Source organism: Oncorhynchus tshawytscha, linkage group LG07 (genome assembly GCF_018296145.1).
Source record: "Oncorhynchus tshawytscha isolate Ot180627B linkage group LG07, Otsh_v2.0, whole genome shotgun sequence".
NCBI lineage: Eukaryota > Metazoa > Chordata > Actinopteri > Salmoniformes > Salmonidae > Oncorhynchus > Oncorhynchus tshawytscha.
This window is the reverse complement of record NC_056435.1, coordinates 33,683,514-33,707,955: the sequence shown is the minus strand read 5'-3', so window position 1 is coordinate 33,707,955 and position 24,442 is coordinate 33,683,514. Positions and strand designations below refer to the sequence as shown.

Below are 24,442 nucleotides of genomic sequence, written 5' to 3'. Positions count from 1 at the left end.
TGCACACTAGGTAAGACCTGGGCAGACCACCCCCTGTATTTTGGTTAGTGTGCCAGGTGGTATTAAGAATAGATAAGTAGTAGGTAAGGTAGGAGAGGGGACTTTTGCTTTATTATTAGAGGCTTTTTAATATAGAGGAATATTTCACTTTCTCTGTTCATAGGAGGAGGAACATGAATTTGTACATGAGGCAGAAATAATGTGGTGCAATTCAAGTTTTCGCCATCAGCTGGAAGACTGTTTCCCTTTTTGGTCCGTGTCAGTGGAGGAAAGGGAGAGCGGATGGATGCTGCTCTCTCCCTCCGCTGAGACTGACCATAGAATCAGGTACCATTGACCCAATAAAATAAAAGCAAATTATTTAAATGTATGCTCACTCAGCTGTGCCGCATAAGTAATACAACAACGGATCTATTACCGGTGTGATCATATACAGTATCCTACCTCGAATTCCCAAACAACAATGCATTGGCAGGGCAATTGAAGAAAAGCCTATATGCAATGAAAATATATTGGGCTTATAGCTTACTGAACAAACCTCATTGCTACAGTACTGTTTTTAATTGGTTAATGTTGCATAGGCTTATGTTTTTTTAAGTAATGTAAAAAAAAGTCTAAGCGGTAGATCTCTGCTTGCATTTTGACTCAGTGATTTTAACTCAAAGGTTGGTGACCACTGTTCTAGAGTTTTCCCTGTTAACACAATGTTTTGCCTTTACTGTGGCAAATTTGATCGAATCAACGCAATATTAGCCACTTTCAATGCAACATATCAAAACAAAATTAACTATGCAAGAGATTTTCTTGTAGGCAGAATGCATCGGAGTAGGATTCTATTGCATTGACATGTACCAACCAGCCCTTGCTCTACACAGACCAGTTAGGCTTAACCAATTAGAGCTGCAGTAGGCCTATATGCAAATAGAACATTGCCATATATGGATCTGTGCCATTTACTTTGAACTGGACTGTGTTTACAGCATGAGTGGTTCTGAGCTCGGTTATTAGCCCAGTTATAGATACTTTGTAGTAAGCAATAGGGGAGTATTTACTTCCTACAAGAGCACAAATTGTGTACATTTCGAGACATCTTTGAAAAGCCAGTCAGGTAAAGAGCTTTTTTTTTGTCTTGAAGGGGCAGTGTTGTATTTTGAGACAGGCTTGAATAAGCTAAGTAGCCAATAGGCAGAGGTTAGTATAATTTGTCTGATTCTCTGTAATAATGGTATGGGAATAATAATACATTTTATTTTGTAAAGCAGTTTCTTGCATCGAACAACACAACATTTTCAGTCACCTCCTTGTCTGAAGAACAAGTGGATAAACAGGTTAATGTCAGGCCCTGTATGTTTGTTTTCAAAAGTCTCATGGAATGTTGGCGTACATTGAACACCACACATTGGCTGCTACTGCAGGCTGAATGATAGAACAGCTATTTCCATGTTAAAATGTTTTGGGATGCATTTTCTCCAGTGTTTTTGATGGTAGGCCACTCTGGTAGGCCTACATTATGATCAAATAGCCACAGTAGATGACTTGGCCACTTAACTGTAAATGAAAGCGGGTACAGCCCAAGTGTTCACAGTAAACACACACTGGAAATTGCACAGAATTTTCACAACGTTCAAGTTTGTGTTCAGCAGACCTGAAATTTGCTCAGTGCTGAGCATTTTTAGAGGGAACATTGGTTACAACACACATAAACACACAGGCACACACACAACAAACATACAGGAACTTATAAAGAGCAGATCCTGAATGACCTTTCAAAATAACACACACACTAACACACAATCAAATTAAAAACTTATGGAAGGCCTACAGTATGAAGGCCTGCTGATCTTGGCTGATAAGTGTTTCATACATTGTCATCACTTCATGTGTCCTTCAATTTGACTGATTGCTGAGAATCTCCAAATAACATTTCACTGCTGTTTCCTAACAGTACCCCCTCCCTCCTTTATGCCTCCCCTCTTCTCCCTCTGCTGATTTAAGTATGAACACACTCCCCCTGATAAATCTCTTCTGCATGTTTCTGCCCAGACCTCCCACAGCCTTTTCCCCTCCCAGCTGTTCCAGGTGTGTCCTCTGGGCTTCCCTTTCTGTTCTGGCTGTGGCTTCCCTCCCACCTCCAGTCTTTCACTGGCTGTTGCAGACGCTGCCTCCCAATTTGCCCCCGGCAGCGGCCTTCTTGCGTCTCTTGTTGAGCAGTGGGTTGCTGGAGGTGTCCAGGTCTTTGATCTTCACCTGGTCGTAGTCCACACGCATGGTGGCCAGAGCACTGGTCATCTCCTCCTACAGCACACAGAGAGGAAAGGGTTAGGGAGAAAAGGAGGGTGGGAAATAGAGAAGAGAGAGAGAAGAAGAATCAAAGTGAGGGCGGGTTTATTTAATGATAGATAGATAGACAGAAGATAAAGCTCTGCTCTGAATATAGCCTACAGCATAATAAATATGAGAGGAGACAATAAGCCCTCTGTTTCTAAAAATGGCTTCAGACCAGACTCTGATGTTTGCCTCCCCCTTGTGGAAGGTAAACCACTCCAGGGTCATCTGGTCTGGGAGCAATTCCATTTCCATATTTTCACACCACAAAAGCACTGAAACTCCACTCACATTTTGAGATATCTATGTGGGAAAACGTGTCATTTTCATTGTTTCAACTGTATTTAAAATATTGTCTGGATGTAAAGTCTATACATTCTATGATTCTGTTGATCCTGGGAAGTTCCTGGATGACCAGAGGTGTCAGTGTTAGTCTGATTCTGACCTTCACGTCGTCCCACATCTCTCTGTCCTCAGTCAGGACCCGTGTGGTGTGGAGCGGTGTGGAGGGAACAACCATGGACTGCTGCAATGACAAAACACAGACACGAATATATAGTATGCATGCACTGTAAATGCGCGCACACACACACACACACACACACACACACACACACACACACACACTCACATTGATCCAGGGGTGGTTCATAAACTGTGTGATGGTCATTCTGTCGTTGGGGTCTGTCTTTAGCAGCTGATGGATCAACTGTTTGGCTGAGAGAAATCAATAAGAGGATAGAGGTCAAAACACACACAGACACACACCAGGCCCCAGCCAAGGTGTTGTTTTGGAATAAGGCACCAGTTGGTCCACATGAGCAGGAAGTCCTACCAGTGTGAATTCAGAGATTTAGCCATACTATCCCTGGCATTTAAGAGCTGCTAATCTGAGTTTATGTGCCTTGTCTATGTTTGGGTGTGCTTGTGGATGGGTGTTTTGCTATAAAACGGACTATTTAGAAGTTTGCTTATGTTTGTCTGAATGAAAGGGATTTCTGGGAGTGACAACATTGGAGGGAATGCAGAGCTATACTAACAAATAAACAAAAGCCAGGGCTAATTGTCTAGTGCAGGGATCATCAACTAGATTCCCCCGCAGACCAATTTTGTTCTTGAGTGGATGGTCGGGGGGCCGGAACATAATTACAAATCATTTGCAGATTGCAAATTGACCGCAAGAAGCCCAAACAGATAACATATTTGACTAAAGCATAATAATGTAAAACCTTGCTTACATTTGAATACAACCACATCTCTCTATTATGCCCGGGAATACTTGGGAAAAGATTTCCAAAATTAAAATAACTTGGAGCTGGTATTTTTACCGTATTTTATGTCCAACAAAGAAAATGCATCATTAGAAAACTTGGGGGGCCAAATAAAAACACCCGCAGGCCACCAATTGGGGAACCATTGTCTAGTGGAAGGATGGCCCAACCCAGTCTCACCTTCCTCTGACACCTCAGCCCACTCAGGTTTGGGGAACTCGTACTGGCCCATCCTGATCCTCCGTTTCATCCCTGGAGAGATGGCCTGGCCCGTGTTAGAGTAGAACGGTGGGAAACCACACAGCCTAAACAGAAGACAAATGCGTAGATGTTGATAGTTGTTAGGTTGCACTGACTATCAAACGATTATATAGTATGCATGCACTGTATATGCACACACACACACTACTCACAGGATATACATGATGACGCCCAGAGACCACATGTCACATGACTTGTCATATTTCTCCGGGCCCAAAACCTCAGGAGCTTATAAACAGAAAAACAGACAGATGGAAAATACAATTCCAATATTATAAGCAGAATATAGTGACGGACAGTGCATTCGGAAAGTATTCAGACCCCTTGACTTTCACATTTTGTTACGTTACGGTCACACCCTGATCTGTTTCACCTGTCTTTGTGATTGTCTCCACCTCCCTCCAGGTGTCACCCATCTTCCTCATTATCCCCTGTGTATTTATACCTGTGTTCTCTGTTTGTCTGTTGCCAGTTTGTTTTCTTTCATCAAGCCTACCAGTGTTTTTCCCTCTGTTCCTGTCTCTTGATTGTTCCTGTTTTCTAGTTTTCCCAGTTTTTACCTTTTCTACCTGCCCTGACCCTGCCTGCCATCCTGTACCTTTGCCCCAGCTATCTGGATTACTGACCTCTGCCTACCCTGACCCTGAGCCTGCCTACCATCCTGTACCTTTGCCCCACATATCTGGATTACTGATCCCTGCCTGTGTTGAAGCACCTTTGGCAGCGATTACAGCCTGAAGTCTTCTTGGTTATGATGCTACAAGCTTGGCACACCTGTATTTGGGGAGTTTCTCCCATTCTTCTCTACAGATCCTCTCAAGCTCCGTCAGGTTGGATGGGGAGTGTTGCTGCACAGCTATTTTCAGGTCTCTACAGAGATGTTCAATCGGGTTCGAGTCCGGGCTCTGGCTGGGCCCCTCAAGGACATTCAGAGACTTGTCCCGAAGTCACTCGTTGTCTTGGCTGTGTGCTTAGGGTCGTTGTCCTGTTGGAAGGTGAACATTCACCCCAGTCTGAGGTCCTGAGCGCTCTGGAGCAGATTTCCATCAAGGATCTCTTTGTAGTTTGCTCCGTTCATCTTTGCCTCGATCCTGACTAGTCTCCCAGTCCCTGCCACTGAAAAACATCCCCACAGCATGAGGCTGCCAACACCATGCTACACCATAGGGATGGTGTCAGGTTTCCTCCAGACGTGACTCTTGGCATTCAGGCCAAAGAGTTCAATCTTGGTTTCATCAGACCAGAGAATCTTGTTTCTCATGGTCTGAGAGTCCTTTACTGAGGAGTGGTTTCCGTCTGGCCACTCTACCATAAAGGCCTGATTTGTGGAGTGCTGCAGAGGTGGTTGTCCATCTGGAAGGTTCCACAGAGGAACTCTGGAGCTCTGTCAGAGTGACCATCGTGTTCTTGTTTACTTCGCTGACCAAGGCCCGTCTCCCCCGATTGCTCAGTTTGGCCGGGAGACCAGATCTAGGAAGAGTCTTGGTAGTTCCAAATTTCTTCCATTTAAGAATGATGGAGGCCACTGTGGTCTTGGGGACCTTCAATGCTGGGAAATGTTTTGGTACCCTTGCCCAGATCAGTGCTTCGACACAATCCTGTCTCAGAGCTCTACGGACAATTCCTTTGACCTCATGGCTTGGTTTTTGCTCTGACATGCACTGTCAACCATGGGACCTTATATAGTGTGTGCCTTTCCAAATCATGTCCAATCAATAGAATTTACCACAGGTGGACTCCAAGTTGTAGAAACATCTCATAGATGATTAATGGAAACAGGATGCACCTGAGCTCAATTTCGAGTCTTATAGCAAACAGTCTGAATACTTATGTAGATAAGGTATTTCTAAAAACATTTTTTCGCTTTGTCATTATGGGGTATTGTGTGTAGATTGCTGAGTAACATTTTTTATTTAATCAAGTTTAGAACAAGGCTGTAATATAACAAAATGTTGAAAAAGTCAAGAGGTCTTAATACTTTCCGAAGGCTCTGTAAATCTGATTGTTACACATATTCCTACAGTAGTTTAGTATTGTCACCCAGCTCGCACATGACGTTCTGAGAACCATATGTTTCTTAGAGCTTGGTGAGAGTGTGGTTGTTCTATGTTCACTTTGCATACAACCTTCCCACAACATTCTGGGAATGGTGCAGGACAGTTGCTTGGCTTTGGAACATTCTACACACATTTAAGGAACTTGACAAAATTACATTAATTTCTTGGTATTTAATTAATTTAACAGAACGTTTCCTAAAAGTTCAATCATGGTAAAATGTCATTTAAATGTTGGTAATGTTCTAGGAACGTTCTCCAATTGGTGTGACATTGGGAATGTTCTCAAATATTACAAAGAACATTAAAGAAAAACTCTACCCAAAAACTATCTTTTGTTATTTGTTTCATTCGTGCATTGTTGATATTGTTCCAAATTTATTGTATGTCAGCAATGAAGTTTTCAAGATATGTAACTTTCAAAATACAGTAATCTGGCCTGTATGATGTGTTTTGCATCATACAGATGTTCTCAGAACTTCCTTGCAACCTAAAAATGAACGTTCCCAGAACAGGCGAAATGTTCACTTCCGTTCTCCTAAACGCTTAAAAGAACATATGGCTTCATTCCCAGAACCAATGGAAAACCAAAGATGTACGTTCCCACAACTTCCAAGGAATCAAATATGTTAGCTGGGAACTTACCCACATAGTAAGGGGTGTAGCAGGGGGTCTGCAGGAGGTTGTGTAGAGTGGTCTCCTTAGCGAAGCCAAAGTCTGTCAGTTTGAGAGTACCGTTGCTCTTCTGATGAGTGTACAGCAGGTTCTCAGGCTGAGGGAGGGGAAGTGAAACGTATCTGTCATTAACTGTACGCATATTATTACTAAATGTATGGCAACTCTGTCATTATCTGCTGCTGTTATCTTTATCTGTGTGTCAGTGTCACATTGCTCACCTTGATGTCTCTGTGTGCAATGTTCATGTTGTGGAGAAACTCGATGGCCGTGCCAATATCCCGCATTATCTCTGAGCCCTCTAGATGAGAGCAGAGTTACACAGTCTCAGGACAACACTGTCAGTAACATTACACATATACAGTATAGTATGTCCATTCCCAGAAACAGACTCAATCCTTTTTCCTTGGCCCCCTCCACTCTGTGCCCCTTCACCTCTCTCAGTGAAAGCTTGGTCTCCTCTGGCCTGGATCCGGCTGAACAGTTCTCCCCCTTGCATACTGGAACAAGAGAAACACATACATTGAGTTAATATTGAGATGCTGTCATGGAGTTATCATTCGAAACATAACACTGCCTATAACTCTCCCACATTAGACATTTTTCAAAAAGATGAACTCTGCTACTTGAATAAAAAGCCCTAAAACAATAGTGAAAACAGGAACCATTTAGATGAGGTTGATGTTTCATGGGATAACATTAGACTGGGAACAGAACAGTCTGCTATGCACAAGCACTTCATCTGCCCCTCTGTCTTTCCATTTTGTCATTATACACATAAACATCCATACAGACTGGGACTCCTCTATCCTCCTCAATGATCTTTGTCTTTCGAAAAACACAGTGAATCACCTTCTGTTAAGTGGAAAGAATTGTTTATATGCTCTTTTGAGTGTGCGTGTGTGTATGCATGTGAGAGATAGAGAGAGTGAGCGAGAGAGTAAGGAGGAAGTGAGTAAGAGAGATTGATCCAAGTCAAACTCAGTTATAGAATATTCTCCTTCATTAAACTAGCTGAGCTTAGCTGAGTTTAGCTGCCCTCCTCTCAACCTCTCTGAGACAGGAAAGAGCTGACCACAAAGACAGATTACTTTACAGGGAGCAACACACGTCACATACACCCCCAGCTCTGAATCATCACACTCACTGTCTATGACTTGCCAGTACACTATACTCCCATTTCTTTAGAAATGTAGCTCATTGGAAATCAATGTCAGTATCTAAAAATTCCACATACACACTTGAGTTAATGCATTCTCACTGCTCCAACCATGTGTTCTTTATTTCCTTAAAACATGACTACGAGAGAATACTACAGTATATCAAGAGCGTCTTTGTCATCTCTGAGTACTGAGGAGAACCTGTGGTGATCTGTGAGGCACAGGTGGAGCCCCAGCTGTGGCCCAGGCCTGCCCACATACTTGGCCTGCATAGACATACCAAGGCCAAGTGACTGACCTTTCCATCAAGCCTAATGGTATCAGAGAGAAGCTATGAGGGATTGGCACTATGTCAATAGTTTATGGCTAGCTGCTGAAGACAGATAAATGGGACTTGTATTCACACATAGCAGAGGATTCTGGGCAATGTAGTCAAAGAGCTGACAGGACAAGATCCTACCATTCCATGATGATGAGAAGGCACTTCTTCCCATGATGCATGTTCTCGTACAGACTGAGAATACCAACGATGTAAGGCCCCCCCGACACCCGCCAGTGAAGCTCAACCTCCTGCCTCGCCTTGGGACTGTCATAGAGGATCTGTGTTGGAGTGAAGTGTGGGGAAGGAGTGGAGTGAAGGGCAGAGAGTGAGATTGAATTACTTCATTTAAGCGAAACAATTGGCATTCCAACCAGGCACTCGTTCTGTCCTGAAGGGAATTGATCAATCATGACAAAATAGGCTGGTTAGCCACGCAGCCAAACCTGATCCATTTAAATGTCAAAGTATTAATCATGATGGCACTTAACAACTCCCCTGATCTGCCTGACCTGTCCGTAACAGAACTTCAATATTATCTTTTCCCTCCTCAGTTCCCTACCACAGTGGGCCTGTTAAGTCATTTCACACACACACACACGAACACACACACAGTAGATAGCTGGCAGGCCTTGACATAGCACCCGTCTTCCATTCCATCAGAGGGTATTTTTGGGTGCTGACAGTTACAGAGTGGGCTCCTGCTGGATACCATGCCGGCCCAGTCACAGAGCTGCAGCTGAGAACAGAACACAACACAGACAGTCTGGCCACCACTCATCCTTTTGCCACAACCTTACACACGCTTTACCTCACTTTTTACAGCTTCAATTATATGACAACATGGATGGTGAGAGAAATGTGGAAGCTCCTGTACATACATTTCTCTTGCACTTGGAGAAGGAGTTTCATCGAGAAAGTTGTGGTTTCAGAATGACTGGCAATAAACAGAATTGTATGCTCTCATTCGATTATAGAAGTCATAACCGGAGAACCTGAGTCCCTCACTTAACAATGAATGAGATAGTTTCTTGAACACAGGGAAAGTATGCAAAAGTTTGGATTTGGCCCTAAGAGACTTGCTTTCATCGTACATGCTCATGCTCAGGCACATGCTGTAAAGAGCAGCTAATTAAAAGACACAGGTGAAACTTCAACCTGAACAATCATAAACCCTTTTTTAAGATTTACAATGTTACCATAGGAACTAGGTTTCATATCAACTTCACACAAAATGAGGGATTCTTCATCTTTGAGTATTTATATTGTGAATGAGTGTGTATTTATGTGTGTGTTTATCGTACACATGTGCTTAGTTGTGTTTTCTTTGGCATGAATTAGCGAGTGAGGGTATTTTTTATATCTATGCCTATAGTGATAGTCTTTCTCTAAAGAGGAAGGATGGATGTGTGGTGAAAGTGGAAGTGGTGCGAAGGACTTCCGTTGGCCTCTTTAACTGATGTGTGTTTAAACTTAATCTCACAACCCACAGTACCCAGGTTCACGATAAAAGAGTTGTCTTCATTTCTGTCCAGTATCTGTGAGAAAGAGTCTTTGCTACTTTATTGTGTTTTATGGGTTCTCATATGAAGATACAGATAGCTTAGGGCCCCGTGCTTCATTTCCTGGACAGTGGATAAGAGCGTCTGCTAAATGATTCAAATGTAAATGTAATGTAGGCAAAACTGGAAACGTTGGAAAACTTTAGTACAAGTCCTAAGTTCCTCCAGGAACAAAGGGGATTTAAGGTGCTACAAATGGGATTTTTGAGAAGATTTTTTTTTTCTTCTGACATTTCTGTCATTTCAGAAAATGTCCATAATATATCTGCAGTAATAGTGGAATGATGTGTTGATTTGCCGTGATATTCACCTCTTGATTTCTACCGCTGGGTCGGCTTCTGTTGTCAAAATGGGATAGCTGTTTTGATTTTGCGGCTGTGATATCTGGTGGAAACCGGGGCAAGCGGCCAATGTAGAAATCTCATTTCCTGCTTGATAGAATTCTATACTGTTCATTCAATTTCTGCAATAGCTTTTCACAGCAATTTTTTATTTTTTACAGCTATTTGAAGCTTGTCAGTGGTGGAAAAAGTACCCAATCATCCTTGAGTAAAAATAATGATAAAGAATAATGAAAATTTTTTGAATGACTCAAACTATCTCAAAATGACTCAAGTAAAAGTGAAAGTTACCCAGTAAAATACAACTTGAGAAAAAGTCTGAATATACAAAATGTTGAATATAAGTATCAAAAGTAAATGTAAAAGTATAAATCATTTCAAATTCCTTATATTAAGCAAACCAGATGGCAGCTTTTCTTGTTTTTTAGATGTATGGATAGCCAGGGGCACACTCCAACACTTAGACATCATTTACAAACCAAGCATTTGTGTTTAGTGAGTCTGCCAGATCAGAGGCAGTAGGGATGACCAGTGATGTTCTCTTGAGAAGCGTGTTAATTGGACCATTTTCCTGTCCTGCTAAACATTCAAAATGTAACGAGTACTTTTGGGTGTCAAGGAAAATGTATGGAGTAAAAAGTACATTATTTTCTTTAGGAATGTAGTGAAGTAAAAGAAGAAGTTGACAAAAATATAAGTAGTGAAGTAAAGTATTGATACCCCCCAAAAAACAACTTAATACTTTAAAGTATTTTTACTTAAGTACTTTACACCACTGCCAAAAGTAAAAGGCTCAAGCACGAGTCTCTGCCATGTTACAGGGAAATGGGATGTGGTGGAGGCGGAAGACTTGCTTTGAATGCAGCCTAGTACTGTTGCAATCCATCTAGCTTCCACATAGGGGAGAAATTCTGAGAAATTCAATGTGGGCAAACACATAGACTCAGAAACACACACACACACACACGCACACACGCACACACGCACACGCACACACACACACACACACACACACACACACACACACACACACACACACACACACACACACACACACACACACACACACACACACACACACACACACACACATTCTCAAAACAGACTTTCCAGAGTTCAGGTTAGTAGGTTAACTCTGCTACAGACAACATGTTTTTTTACATTTAGCAGACACTCTGAACCTTTGAATGCAGTCAATCCATCTAGCAACCACATCGGTGAGAAAATCAACAGCCCCCCCCCCATCTTCCTCAAAACCAATCAGATCCTTCTCAGCCCCTTCTAACATAGCATTGTGTTCTGGTAGCCACCTAGGAAATATTTTCCTTCATATAGCTCCACAGACCTTCTCACGCACACTGGCACATGCAGCATCAATAGCTTTACACGCTGCTGCAGATGAGGACGTTTAGAGACTGTTCAAGGTTGAGGGCAGTCTGGATATTGATGTGTGTGTCTCAGTAACAGAGCTTGTTTACCCTACCTTTCCCTTTATAATTGTTTCCAGCCAACAAAGCGGAGGTCATAAAATGTAGTACATAGAGCTGAGAGATAGGCGTGAGAGTGCAGGATATATCATGAGTAGTTATGGAAGAACAGATGAACGTTAAGAGATACTACTGATATTAGATTAGGAACCTTATCTGATGCTCAATAGATAATAAGATTCCACTTGAAACTACATCTATAGTATTTACATATAGGCTACACAGGCAGACATTGTACTAATATAGTAGTAATACCGATTTGTGGTATGTAGCCAGGTATAATCCTGAAATATATATTAACCTGAACAGAACATGTTTTTACTATAAAGCTTATCATCACACCATTCTTCTCTGACTGATTAACTGGTTAAATTCTCATAACCAACTTTTCTAAGGCTGGGCTCAGAGTTCAGATTAACTCTGCCACACGGTACATTTTTAGCCAGACACACATTGGCAGATTTTTCACCTAGTCGGCACAGGGATTCGAACCAGCAACTCTTCGGTTACTGGCCCAATGCTCTTAACCACTAGGCTACCTGCCTCTAGGCTGACTGCCACTACAGTCTCTCAAATCACTTTCATGTGAAACGAAACCATAGTATTCTAAGTGGGCCTCAACGGAAGCACAGATGGACCACAATCCTGCCAACCATGCCAAAAAGTTGTATAAGCCATGCCAGTGGTTTATAATATAATAACAACAACCACAAACATAAACAGAAGCCGAGGAAGCTAAAACTACATAGATGCAAATCCATGAAACGAGATTAATCAAAAAACTCTTTGAAAGAAGAAGAGCTTGGCTATGAAGAGAGTGAATTAGAGTCCCAGAATGAAACATTCCCCAGCCAAATAAAGGTTCTAATGGAATATACAGTGAATGGAATCTCAGGATTTCCTTCTTGGAAGATCACTGGGTCTTTTTAGGCTATACTCAGACTCTTAGAGCTTGCAGCTTGACAAGTCTAAGACGAGAACCCTGATCGCTGTAATTGAATCAGATTAAAAGGATGGCTTCTCTTCAGGTCTAGTAGAGTGGATTAAAACTATACCCATCCATTACCCTTAGCGCTTAGGAGTGGACTTAATTATAAAGTGATGGAGCTGGACAGCTGTTCATCCCTATGACTCGTTCTGTCTATGGCTGTTTGTCTTGTGGTTAAAAACAAAGGACAAATCGAGTCGTAAATGTGTCAATTTTATACTTTATGCACAAGGCTCACCCAGGCTTATACAAACAGAGGCTGGCTTCTGTATGATCACAAAAACACAAAAGCAAACTCTGAAACACCACCACACCCCTGACAGAATATTTTCCAATCCACATTTCACACTTTGTATTTTATTTGGCATACAGTGGGTGGTGTCCATTCCCTGCAGTCAATATTGAAATGCTTTCCACTGGTCACATTCTCCAAGCTCATAAATTGGATCTGAGTGAGAGCCCTTGTAGGACAGCTTTGCCCTGTGGCTCCATGGGTAGTTCCTGGTCACTGTGACCAGAGAGGACTAGGCGAAGCGAGAGGGTCGACTCAGCCCAAAATATGTCCTCACAGATTAAGCAGACTTGGTCTGCTTAACAATTATAGGGTTAAGCAGACCAAGTGAGGAGTTTTTGCATGGGGGCAATGAGAGAGTGTTCATTTGGTAAAGATAAAAGTGAATTGCTATTTTGATAGGTGAGGCTTATTTGAGCAAACAGAAGTTTCATAATGCTTACATTTTCTACGAGTATATTGACATGTTTTCTACAAAAGATCAATGGCTAGCTAGGACATTCCCACCTGATCTCGCCTTTGCGGACATGTATTTCCATTAGTAGAGCGGTCAGTCGACCATCTTGTCAATATAGTAGATCATCTTTGCTGTGACCTGCTCTGGGTCCTCTCTGACAGTGGGAGTTATGATCAGGCACCTGGTGAGACACCCAGTTGTGATTGCAATTAAAATGCGTAACACAGCTTCTTACCTATAATAGGCAACTATACCAGACAATGTCAGTCAGCAGGCCAACTTTCAGTCCTCCAATTTAAAATGCTCATTACTTATCCACAGCATCCGTCAGTACTTGTACCCTAATTATCCACAGCATCCGTTTGCCAAATGGTGTTTTCCTGACTGATTGCACTCTGCTGTATGTTGTCCCAAACACTGAAAATAACCTCTAATAATTATTATTATTGTAAAAAGATTTATTTGGTGGGTAGATCAGATTTAATATTGTAGATAGATTGTGGCTTCCATCAATGTAATTGTCTGCATCATTTCCAATCCCCCATATATTTTTTTGTAAATATATATATATAATTTATATATTTTTAAAATGGATTTTCCTTTATTATTTTCCCCTAACCCTACCACCCCACCCCTAACTGGAGTAAACTAATGGACAACAACACTTAGGCTTCTACTTCCAGCTTATACATACTATATACATTTTAGGGACACGGTATATTTTACAATAGTTATCTTTTGTTTGTTTTTAGTCTCATCCTTCAGCTACCCTCAACCCCTCCCATCTATCTCTGAAGATCATCCAGTTTTGATTTCTATTTGCCATATATTTTTCAACTGTGCTGTGATGTTTCACAAAAGTTCTGAACCTTTCTATTCTAATAGTTTCTACAGATTGTAAATTAAAGATAAATTTTTTTGCTAAGACTATTATTATATTATTGATCGATTGACTATGATTTTCAAAATCACCCAGCAGTGCTATCTGCAGAGTTAGCTCCAGGTAAATGGTGCAATTCCTCAGCCATTCCTGAACCTGTTACCAAAAACAAGCTATATATGAACAATACCAAAACAAATGATCGAATGATTCTCTCTTCGCAGCAAAATCTGCAGAGCTGGGATGGTTGTACCCCCCATATATATATGGGGTAATGGATGGGTATAGTTTTAATCCACTCTACTAGACCTGAAGAGAAGCCACACTTTTAATCTGATTCAATTACAGCTATCAGGGTTCTCTCATCTTAGACTTGCCTGGCTGCAAGCTTTAAGAGTCTGTGTCTAGCCTAAAAATTATTGCAACCAATAGAATGTTATATATATATAACATTCTATTGGTTGCAATAATTTTTTATAGTCATTTAAATTGAAAAAATGTACGTTTAAATAACCTCTAATAATTGAATGTGAATGACACCATAGATTTGAATTCAGGACAATTCCAGACACATATTATTCTTTTTTCTGCCATCCCCTGTAAAATGACCTACTCTCTTCCCTTCTCCTATCTCTCTCTCTTCCGATTCTGTACTGTATCCAATATTTTTTATCCTGACCCACGCCCCCCTCGTCCTTTGTGTGTGACTATATGCTCCTGGTTAGGAGATTCTGATCCGGCTGGATTACTGTAGGACAACCATATGTAAAAAGGAGGATCCGGACCCAGAACAAGGTCAATACGGACCACGGGCCCAGACTACAAAAACAAAATATATATACTTATTTATTATGAATTCAGTCGGAATTCAACTCCTGGTATCATATGAACACCCATAAAACATAGAAAATGTGTAGAATTGCCAGAAAAGAGCTTTAAAACTGCTACATTTTCCCTTCTTTCCATGGCAAAAGTGTAGAATTGCAGGAAATTAGCTTAAAAACTGTATTTGTTTTCTCTGCCAACAAGATGGATGTGAACAGTTTGGGATTGAAAGGGTTGCGCAGGTGGGGGTTTGACACTACGCCGATAAATAACATTATCCATCTGGACCTTTGTCACAGAGGAAATGTCTCTGACCAGACCTTTTCAAATAGTATTTGAGTACCCCTGCTGTAGGCAGTAAACCGCTGCCTCTGTAGCCCTGTACTGATAGGTGACAGCTTTCCATTGGCCAGAACAACGTGAGTTGTGTGTCGTGTGTGTGGTGTGTGATGAGAAAACCTACTGAGCTAAAGCACAAGTTAACAGTGTCTTGCATCATGCCAATGTGCTAAATACTATATGGTCAGATCACACACAAGGTTGTTGCCGCTCAACCAGAATAGTAACATGCAAAGCAAACTCTTGCAGGTGTTGGAACCAGTTCAGAGAACAGAACCAAAAACGATTACATTTTTCAAGGAACAGAACCAGAACCAAAACCGAGAACAAAAGTGATCTATACTGTTCCGGACCAGAACCATTATTTTAAAAGCATGGGAACTGGTTAATAACGTTATTTAACGTTCTGGGCATTTTTTTCCCCAGTCCCACAAAAAACTAAACAAAGCACCTACAGTATGCAACGCCCTCACTCACTCAAAAACGTATTCCAGTGTCTGCCTGCCAGCTGATAATCTTTCCCAGTGTGTGTGTAGACTGCCTGCCTCTCCCCCTCCCACCGAAGCATGCACAGTCTGCTGTAGCTACAGACATTACAAGCGTGATTCAGAAATTAGGGAGAGAGATTTTTCATTAGAGAACAATGGATTAACTTTTTCAAAGCTAATTAAGGATACTATGGTTATTACGGTGTTAACTACCCTGCTGTGTTACAAAAAGGTAAGACATGTTTTTATTTTAATTCTGATGCCACTCTGCACACACTTGTTAGCTAGCTAGCTGGTCTAACTCTTGAAAACTCGAGGCGGCATTATGTGTAATGTAATGAAACGGAGAGTCATGATCAAGGGCTATCTCTGGTCCAATGTTAGTTAAACCAACTCTCTGAAGTTCAAAGACATTCAAAGTTCTTTCATAGAAGCTGCTCCTCCGTAGGTATAATTCTGTGGGCCTAATTCAGATAATGCATGTCATAACAACAAGATGCCCACTTGTCTGCCCAATGCATGTGCGTAGCTTGCCCGCACCATAGTAAGCTGCTCTATCCATTGCTGAAGTAATTTAATGTCGAGCTAATGTAAAAAATAATATATATTTCAAAGGTTTAAAATGGAACAGAAAGGAGTGATATAAATCATGACTTTTTTTGTTCGAACCGGTTCAGAACTTTATTTTGCTGGTTGGAACAGTGGAACGACACTAAAAAAATAATGGTTCTGATCAGAATTAAACGATTGGAAAATAATTTTGGTTCCAACCTATGCACACGTGTAAATCAAAACCAGTGTAACACATTTGTTCTGAGCCTCAGCCTATCTCACGATCCCCCCTGCCTGTCTTCCAGGAACCCAACCCCAGGAGCAGAGTCAGCACCTTAAAGGAAAACTCCACCAAAAACCTGTGTTTTGGTATTTGTTTCATACGTCCATTGTTGATACAGTCCTAAAATGTTTTCCATGTCATCAATCAAGTTTTCAAGATATACAGTACCAGTCAAAAGTTTGGACAGCTACTCATTCAAGGGTTTTTCTTTAATTTGACTATTTTCTACAATGTAGAATAATAGTGAAGACATCAGAACTATGAAATAACACATACAGTGGGGCAAAAAAGTTTAAAAAAAAGTTTAGTCAGCCACCAATTGTGCCAGTTCTCCCACTTAAAAAGATGAGAGAGGCCTGTAATTTTCAACGTAGGTACACTTCAACTATGACAGACAAAATGAGAAAAAAAATCCAGAAAATCACATTGTAGGATTTTAATGAATTTATTTGCAAATTATGGTGGAAAATAAGTATTTGGTCAATAACAAAAGTTTCTCAATACTTTGTTATATACCCTTTGTTGACAATGACAGAGGTCAAACATTTTCTGTAAGTCTTCACAAGGTCTTCACACACTGTTGCTGGTATTTTGGCCCATTCCTCCATGCAGAACTCCCTCCAAAGATTTTCTATGGGGTTGAGATCTGGAGACGGGCTAGGCCACTCCAGGACCTTGAAATGCTTCTTACGAAGCCACTCCTTCGTTGCGGTGTGTTTGGGATCATTGTCATGCTGAAAGACCCAGCCACGTTTCATCTTCAATGCCCTTGCTGATGGAAAAAGGTTTTCACTCAAAATCTCACGATACATGATCCCATTCATTCTTTCCTTTACACGGATCAGTCGTCCTGGTCCCTTTGCAGAAAAACAGCCCCAAAGCACAATGTTTCCACCCCCATGCTTCACAGTAGGTATGGTGTTCTTTGGATGCAACTCTGCATTCTTTGTCCTCCAAACACGACGAGTTGAGTTTTTACCAAAAAGTTATATTTTGGTTTCATCTGACCATATGACATTCTCCCAATCTTCTTCTGGATCATCCAAATGCTCTCTAGCAAACTTCAGACGGGCCTGGACATGTACTGGCTTAAGCAGGGGGACACGTCTGGCATTGCAGGATTTGAGTCCATGGCGGCGTAGTGTGTTACTGATGGTAGGCTTTGTTACTTTGGTCCCAGCTCTCTGCAGGTCATTCACTAGGTCCCCCTGTGTGGTTCTGGGATTTTTGCTCACTGTTCTTGTGATCATTTTGACCCCACGGGGTGAGATCTTGCGTGGAGCCCCAGATCGAGGGAGATTATCAGTGGTCTTGTATGTCTTCCATTTCCTAATAATTGCTCCCACAGTTGATTTCTTCAAACCAAGCTGCTTGCCTATTGCAGATTCAGTCTTCCCAGCCTGGTGCAGGTCTACAATTTTGTTTCTGTGTCCTTTGACAGCTCTTTGGTCTTGGCCATAGTGGAGTTTGTAGTGTGACTGTTTGAGGTTGTGGACAGGTGTCTTTTATACTGATAACAAGTTCAAACAGGTGCCATTAATACAGGTAACGAGTGGAGGACAGAGGAGCCTCTTAAAGAAGAAGTTACAGGTCTGGGAGAGCCAGAAATCTTGCTTGTTTGTAGGTGACCAAATACTTATTTTCCACCATAATCTGCAAATAAATTCATTAAAAATCCTACAATGTGATTTTCTGGATTTTTTTTCTCATTTTGTCTGTCATAGTTGAAGTGTACCTATGATGAAAATTACAGGCCTCTCTCATCTTTTTAAGTGGGAGAACTTGCACAATTAGTGGCTGACTAAATACTTTTTTTGCCCCACTGTATGGGATCATGTAGTAACCAACAATGTGTTAAATAAATCAAAATATATTTTATATTTGAGATTCTTCAAAAGTAGCCACCCTTTGCTTTGATGACATCTTTGCACACTCTTGGCATTCTCTCAACCAGCTTCATGATGTAGTAACCTGGAATGCATTTCAATTAACAGGTGTGCCTTGTTAAAAGTTCATTTGTGGAATTTCTTTCCTTCTTTGAGTCAATCAGTTGTGACAAGGCAGGGGTGTTATACAGAAGACAGCCCTATTTGGTTAAAGACCAAGTCCATAGTATGGCAAGAACAGCTCAAATAAGCAAAGAGAAACCACAGTCCATCATTACTTTAAGACATGAAGGTCAGTCAATACGGAAAATTTCTTCAAGTGCAGTCGCAAAAACCATCAAGCGCTATGATGAAACTGGCTCTCATGAGGACCGCCACAGGAAAGGAAGACCCACAGCTTTCTCTGCTGAAGAGGATAAGTTCATTAGAGTTACCAGCCTCCGAAATTGCACCCCAAATAAATGCTTCGCAGAGTTCAAGTAACAGACACATCTCAACCACAAGTGTTCAAAGGATATTGCGTGAATCAGGCCTTCATGGCTGAATTGCTGCAAAGAGACGTCCTTGTGCAAAGAAACACGAGCAATGGACATTAGACCGGTGGAAATCTGTCCTTTGGTCTAATGAGTCCAAATGTGAGATTTTGGTTCCAACCGCTGTGTCTTTGTGAGACACAGGGTAGGTGAACGGATGATCTCCACATGTGTGGTTCCCACTGTGAAGCATGGAGGAGGAGGTGTGATGGTGTGGGGGTGCTTTGCTGGTGACACTTAGTGGGTTTGCACTTAGTGGGACTATCATTTGTTTTTCAACAGGACATTGACCCAACACACCTCCAGGCTGTGTAAGGGCTATTTGACCACAAAGGAGAGTCGTGGAGTGCTGCATCAGATGACCTGGCCTCCACAATCACCCGACCTTAACCTAATTGAGATGAGTTGGACCGCAGAGCAAAGGAAAAGCCTCCAACTAGTGCTCAGCATATGTGGGAACTCCTTCAGGACTGTTGGAAAAGCATTCCTCATGAAGCTGGTTGAGAGAATGCCAAGAGTGTGCAAAGCTGTCATCGAGGCAAAGGGTGGCTACTTTGAATAATCTAAATTATTAAATATATTTGGATTTGTTTAACACTGTTTTGGTTGCTACATGATTCCATGTGTTATTTCATAGTACTGATGTCTTCACTATTATTCTACAATGTAGAAAATAGTTTTAAAAAATACGAAAAACCCTTGATTAATAGGTGTGTCCAAACTTTTGACTGGTACTGTGTAACTAAAAAAAATGTATTATGTTGGCTGTATTTCTATATTTCGGAAGTTATATATCTTGAAAACTTGATTGCTAACATGAAAAACATTTTGAGACAATCTAGACAATGGACTAATGAAACAAATACCAAAATAACGTTTTTCGGTGGAATGATCCTTTAACTGATAGGCTAGTTGAAGGTCAATGACACAGCCAGCCAGCCAGAAGGGGCTTTAGCTTTAGCCCCGAATGATTTTGGGTCATCCCCGAATATGTAGAGCTGCTGGGATGGTGTAAAACAAAATTATCAACTGAATATGCCGCTTAGTTCATAGAGCTGTGGTTACTTGAAACTCCTGAACTCATCCACACTTTATAATCAGCGGTATAGTGATGCTGTTGGGCAGCGGAGCGATGCTTCGCCACTTCTCAGTATGGTGCTGTGTCTCACACAATCAATTAATGATTCATTCGTTCTCTAGATAACAAAGCGAATATAATAGCATATATGATGTTAGGCTACTGTTAGACCAAAAACACCACGTCATTTCTTATGGCAATTTAGGATGATTGTGCTGAAATGTAAAAAAATAAAAATAAAACTCAACAGCGTGCGCCATAGGCTAAATATGCTTTGATTGAAACAAAATACAGGTGGCTCTGTTTAACTCCATCTGCTCTAACATTTGATTAAACATTAGTTAGGCTACTTAAATCATTTAACAAGATCAAAATGCATATTCCCAAAGGGATTGGGATCAAATTATTGTCATGCAGGTTGTTGGCATGCAAATGACTAGATGCGGATCCAGTAAAACGTTAATAATTTTCATTCACGATTGACAATGATGATGGCCTAATTTATAATAAGGTAGGCCCCATTTTTTGTTTTAGGATGAAAAAAATAGAACATTTTCTTTGAGCCACTAGGCCTATGTGTAGGCATATGCAATCGTGCAATTTGGATGAGGCATTGTATGTAGGCCTATATTCTAAAATTATATTATACAATCGGCCTACATTTAGGTAGTCTACCAACTTTAAATCAGAAAATAGTATGTAATAATAATTTTAAAAATTGTGCTCCGGTAGGCAAAATATATCACGACACCACTTGTTTGCCTATAATAAATGTAACACTAACGCGCTGCTTTAAGCCAAGCATGGTACATTGTCTTTTTGTTTTCACTGAATCTCAGTTTGGATATTAGATTACAATTAGGTTGGGAAATGTTAACTAAATTGGGTAACCATGAGAAAATACGTGATTAGATCGAAACACTTGTTCATTGACTTAATGGAATTATTCTACAGGCTACTGGCTGATATATTACTTTAAATATTATTGTAACAGTAGGCCTAACTATGCAATAACCTCATATGGGGTTACTGACTACAATCCGTTGAATTAATAATAAGAAGTGTTGATTATATGGCCTTGGGGAGAGCACAGTACATGGAAGGGGTGCTGGAAGTGCTGCAGATATAATTAGCCTACTGTTGTCTGTATAGAAATGAATTAAATCATTGAAAATACTACACCAGAGAGCATAATTTAGCCACATAGGATCAGTAGCTTCTTTAAAAAAAATCGTTGTCGATTGTTTTTTGTCACATCAGGAGCGCATAGGCCTAGGCTACAGTCAGAACTTAGCTGATTGTTGAGTTGTGGCTGTCGACGTGGCTGTCAATGAACAGTAGGCAGTAGCTAAAAGGCCTTTCGCAATATAAATACAAAGATGAGTGAGTGCCACTGTAAAGTTGGTGGGCTATAATTCCAACTCATAGCGTATCCACTATGAGTTGAGCCCTGAATGTTATGAAGCTCTGGTGATGCCCCTGCCAGCCATCACGTACACACATAGAATATGCATGACACACACATGGATACCGGTATACACTAGTTGCCCATGTTAATTACCGTGTTATTACACCACCGTGGCTTTTCCTCAATAGAATAGTTATTTACAATTTCATGCTAGTACTTGGCACATGGTGAATGGGTTTGTATACTGTTAGAAAACATGGTTCCAATGGTTTTCAGCTGTCCCCATAGGTGAACCTGTTTTAGTTCCAGGTATAACCCTTTTGGGTGCCATGTATAACCCCAAAAGGCTTCTACCATGAAACAACAAGTGTTATTTAAAGGGTTCTCCTATGGGGACAGTCGAATAACCCTTTTATAGACATCATCTTTTTTTCTAAGTGTATAGGCAGAGATAAATCTGAAAAGAAACTCCGATCAAAGTTCCTAAGTTAGTTTTTCTAGTTGATTTGATCTTCACTAGGGAATATGCAAGATCCCAATATGACCAAATGGAATCAGGACTCACACTCCGAGTGAGCAACAGCCTATTTCCATTGGTAGGTGATATTACCTTCAGTGCGCACTTCTCCCCCGTCTTCTTATTTGTGCATTCCAGAACCTTCCCATTGATCCCAAACCCAAGGACCTGACTAGATATCTTATAATCGTCTGTCACCGCGTTACGCTTTATCTCCAATTTGGGGAACTCCGGCAGGGGGAAGTGCGTGGAATCCGTGTCCTGTGCCGTTCGCACTGCGCTGTCAATGGGGGCTGGCTGGGTTGAAGGTTCTGATGGGAAGTCTGGTTCTGGCTCAGCCTTCGGCAGTTCCGAAGGTTTCTCCTTACCAATACCATTTTGTAGCATGGTCCCACAGATGCTGTGTCTCTGTGAGTGGTCCCCCAGGATGAAAAAAACGACCTCAATAGGCTAATATGATTCGCAAGTGAAATGACGCGCTTGTCCGTTATTTACACCAAGCAGAAATGACTCCCAGACACTGAAAAGGGCGCGCATTCGGTAGTCACTTTCTCTCGGCCAGTTCCTGTGTGCCTTGGGATGTTTAAATAGTCCCACTATTAAAAAAGTTTGAAACTAAAAGTTTTCTATAACTTAAATTATTCTATTCACGTTTAATTCAATAATCCTGTATATCCACAGTGTAATATTTGTTTCACTAAAACATGTCCACATCTGAGTAGGCTATAGTAGAATGACTTCGGTTAAACTGGCCTCGTCACTTTCCAACGTCCTTTCGTTACATTCACACCGGCTACTGACTGAGGAGCTTGCGGAAACATTACCCTCTACTCAAGTCATATTTCTCTAGCGGCTGTCTTTTAAAGGAGCAGTACAGTTGACAAATAACTGGTAGTCAGGGTAGGGTTGAGTTGAATTGGAATCAAATCAAAATGTTTCCCCTGAAGACTAACAACAAGTAGGATGGTTTCTATGCAATACATACTATCCACAGATGTCAGATTACTGTATATGTTAGATTACGTGTTTAAAATGACTGCCAGTATTAGCTAAGCAGGCGATGCCTGCTTCAGTTTTCAAGGATATCCATCCCTCTCTTTACACTACATGACCAAAAGTACATGACCAAAAGTTTTTCCACCCATTCAAATGAGTGGATTTGGCTATTTCAGCCACACTCATTGCTGGAAGCTGTATTAAAATCAAGCACACAGCCATGCAATCTCCATACACAAACACTGGCAGTAGAATGGCCTTACTGAAGAGCTCAGTGACTTTCAACGTGGCACCGTCAGGCATCGCCAGTTCGCCAAATTTCTGCCCTGCTGGAGCTGCCCCGGTCAATTGCAAGTGCTGTTATTGTGAAGTGGAAATGTCTAGGAGCAACAATGGCTCAGTAGCAAAGTGGTAGGCCACACAAGCTAATCTGGAGGTGAAAGAAATGCATACCTGTTTAGGTGATGTGCCGGCTAGCGGAGTAGAAGACTTGAAAAAGAAAAGGAGAGCTCTATAGGAACTCAGATGCAATAATTGAATAACCTAATATCCAACATTTCGATAGACAAGCTGTCTTCATCAGTTCACAAGCTCACCGAATGGGACCTCCAAGTGCTGAAGCACAAAGCACGTAACAATCGTCTGTCCTTGGTTGCAACACTCACTACCGAGTTCCAAACTGACTCTGATAGCAACGACAGCACAAGAACTGTTCATATGGAGCTTCAGGAAATGGGTTTCCCTGGCCAACCAAGTGTCAAGTGTGAAGTGTGCCAAGTGTGGGCTGGAGTGACGTATCATGCTTCACCATCTGGCAGTCCAATGGATGAATCTGGGTTTGGCGGATGCCAGGAGAACGCTACCTGCCTGAATGCATAGTGCCAACTGTAAAGTTTGGTGGAGGAGGAATAATGGTCTGGGGCTGTTTTTCATGGTTCGGGCTAGGACCATTAGTTCTAGTGAAAGGAAATCTTAAAGATACAGCATACAATTACATTCTAGACCACAGGACCCTATGTCATGGTCTGTGTGAAGGGCTGTTGGAAGTCAGGCACAGGAGAGCAGATATTTGGTAGCAAAACGGAGCCTTTAATTTGGCCAACCAAAAGCACACGGCCCAAACTAACACCAAATACAAATACGGGTTGAACATAACCCAGCGCAACCAGCCTAACGTGCGCATACATAAAAACAGATAAACAATACCACACAAAGTCATGGGGGAAACAGAGGGTTAAATACACAACACATAATGAGGGAAATGAGAGCCAGGTGTGTGGGAAAACGAGACAAAATAAATGGAAAATGAAAAATGGATCGGCGATGGCTAGAAGACCGGCGACGTCGACCGCCGAACACCGCCCGAACAAGGAGAGGCATCGACTTCGGCGATGACACCCTAAGACCTGCAATTTGACATGTTTCGGGCTTCGACCCCTTGTATCATATAAACACACACAAGACA

The 24,442-nt window shown here is 41.4% G+C and overlaps 1 protein-coding gene across 1 annotated transcript; it reads right to left on the bottom strand.

The window, feature by feature from the left end:
* Nucleotides 1–1,430: 1,430 nt before the first annotated feature.
* On the bottom strand, nt 1,431–22,791 carry LOC112254407 (MAP kinase-activated protein kinase 2). Its single transcript, XM_024426973.2, has 10 exons — nt 22,075–22,791; nt 8,207–8,346; nt 7,022–7,086; nt 6,808–6,887; nt 6,557–6,683; nt 4,010–4,085; nt 3,777–3,901; nt 2,957–3,042; nt 2,771–2,851; nt 1,431–2,295 (listed from the first exon to the last, which is right to left on the bottom strand). Exons 1-10 carry the CDS (start codon nt 22,366–22,368, stop codon nt 2,140–2,142), a joined length of 1,230 nt encoding a protein of 409 aa, XP_024282741.1. The 5' UTR covers nt 22,369–22,791; the 3' UTR covers nt 1,431–2,139.
* Between the last annotated feature and the right edge of the window lie 1,651 nt (nt 22,792–24,442).

What these genes read in the sequence shown, in the direction of transcription:
- LOC112254407 (XM_024426973.2), bottom strand. Translation starts at nt 22,368, where the DNA reads ATGCTACAAAATGGTATTGGTAAGGAGAAACCTTCGGAACTGCCGAAG. An exon ending in CTTCTCATCATCATGGAATG is followed by an intron (nt 7,087 to 8,206) that starts GTAGGATCTTGT and finishes CTCTTGTTCCAG; the next exon opens with TATGCAAGGGGGAGAACTGT. An exon ending in GGCTGAGGTGTCAGAGGAAG is followed by an intron (nt 3,043 to 3,776) that starts GTGAGACTGGGT and finishes GATTTCTCTCAG; the next exon opens with CCAAACAGTTGATCCATCAG.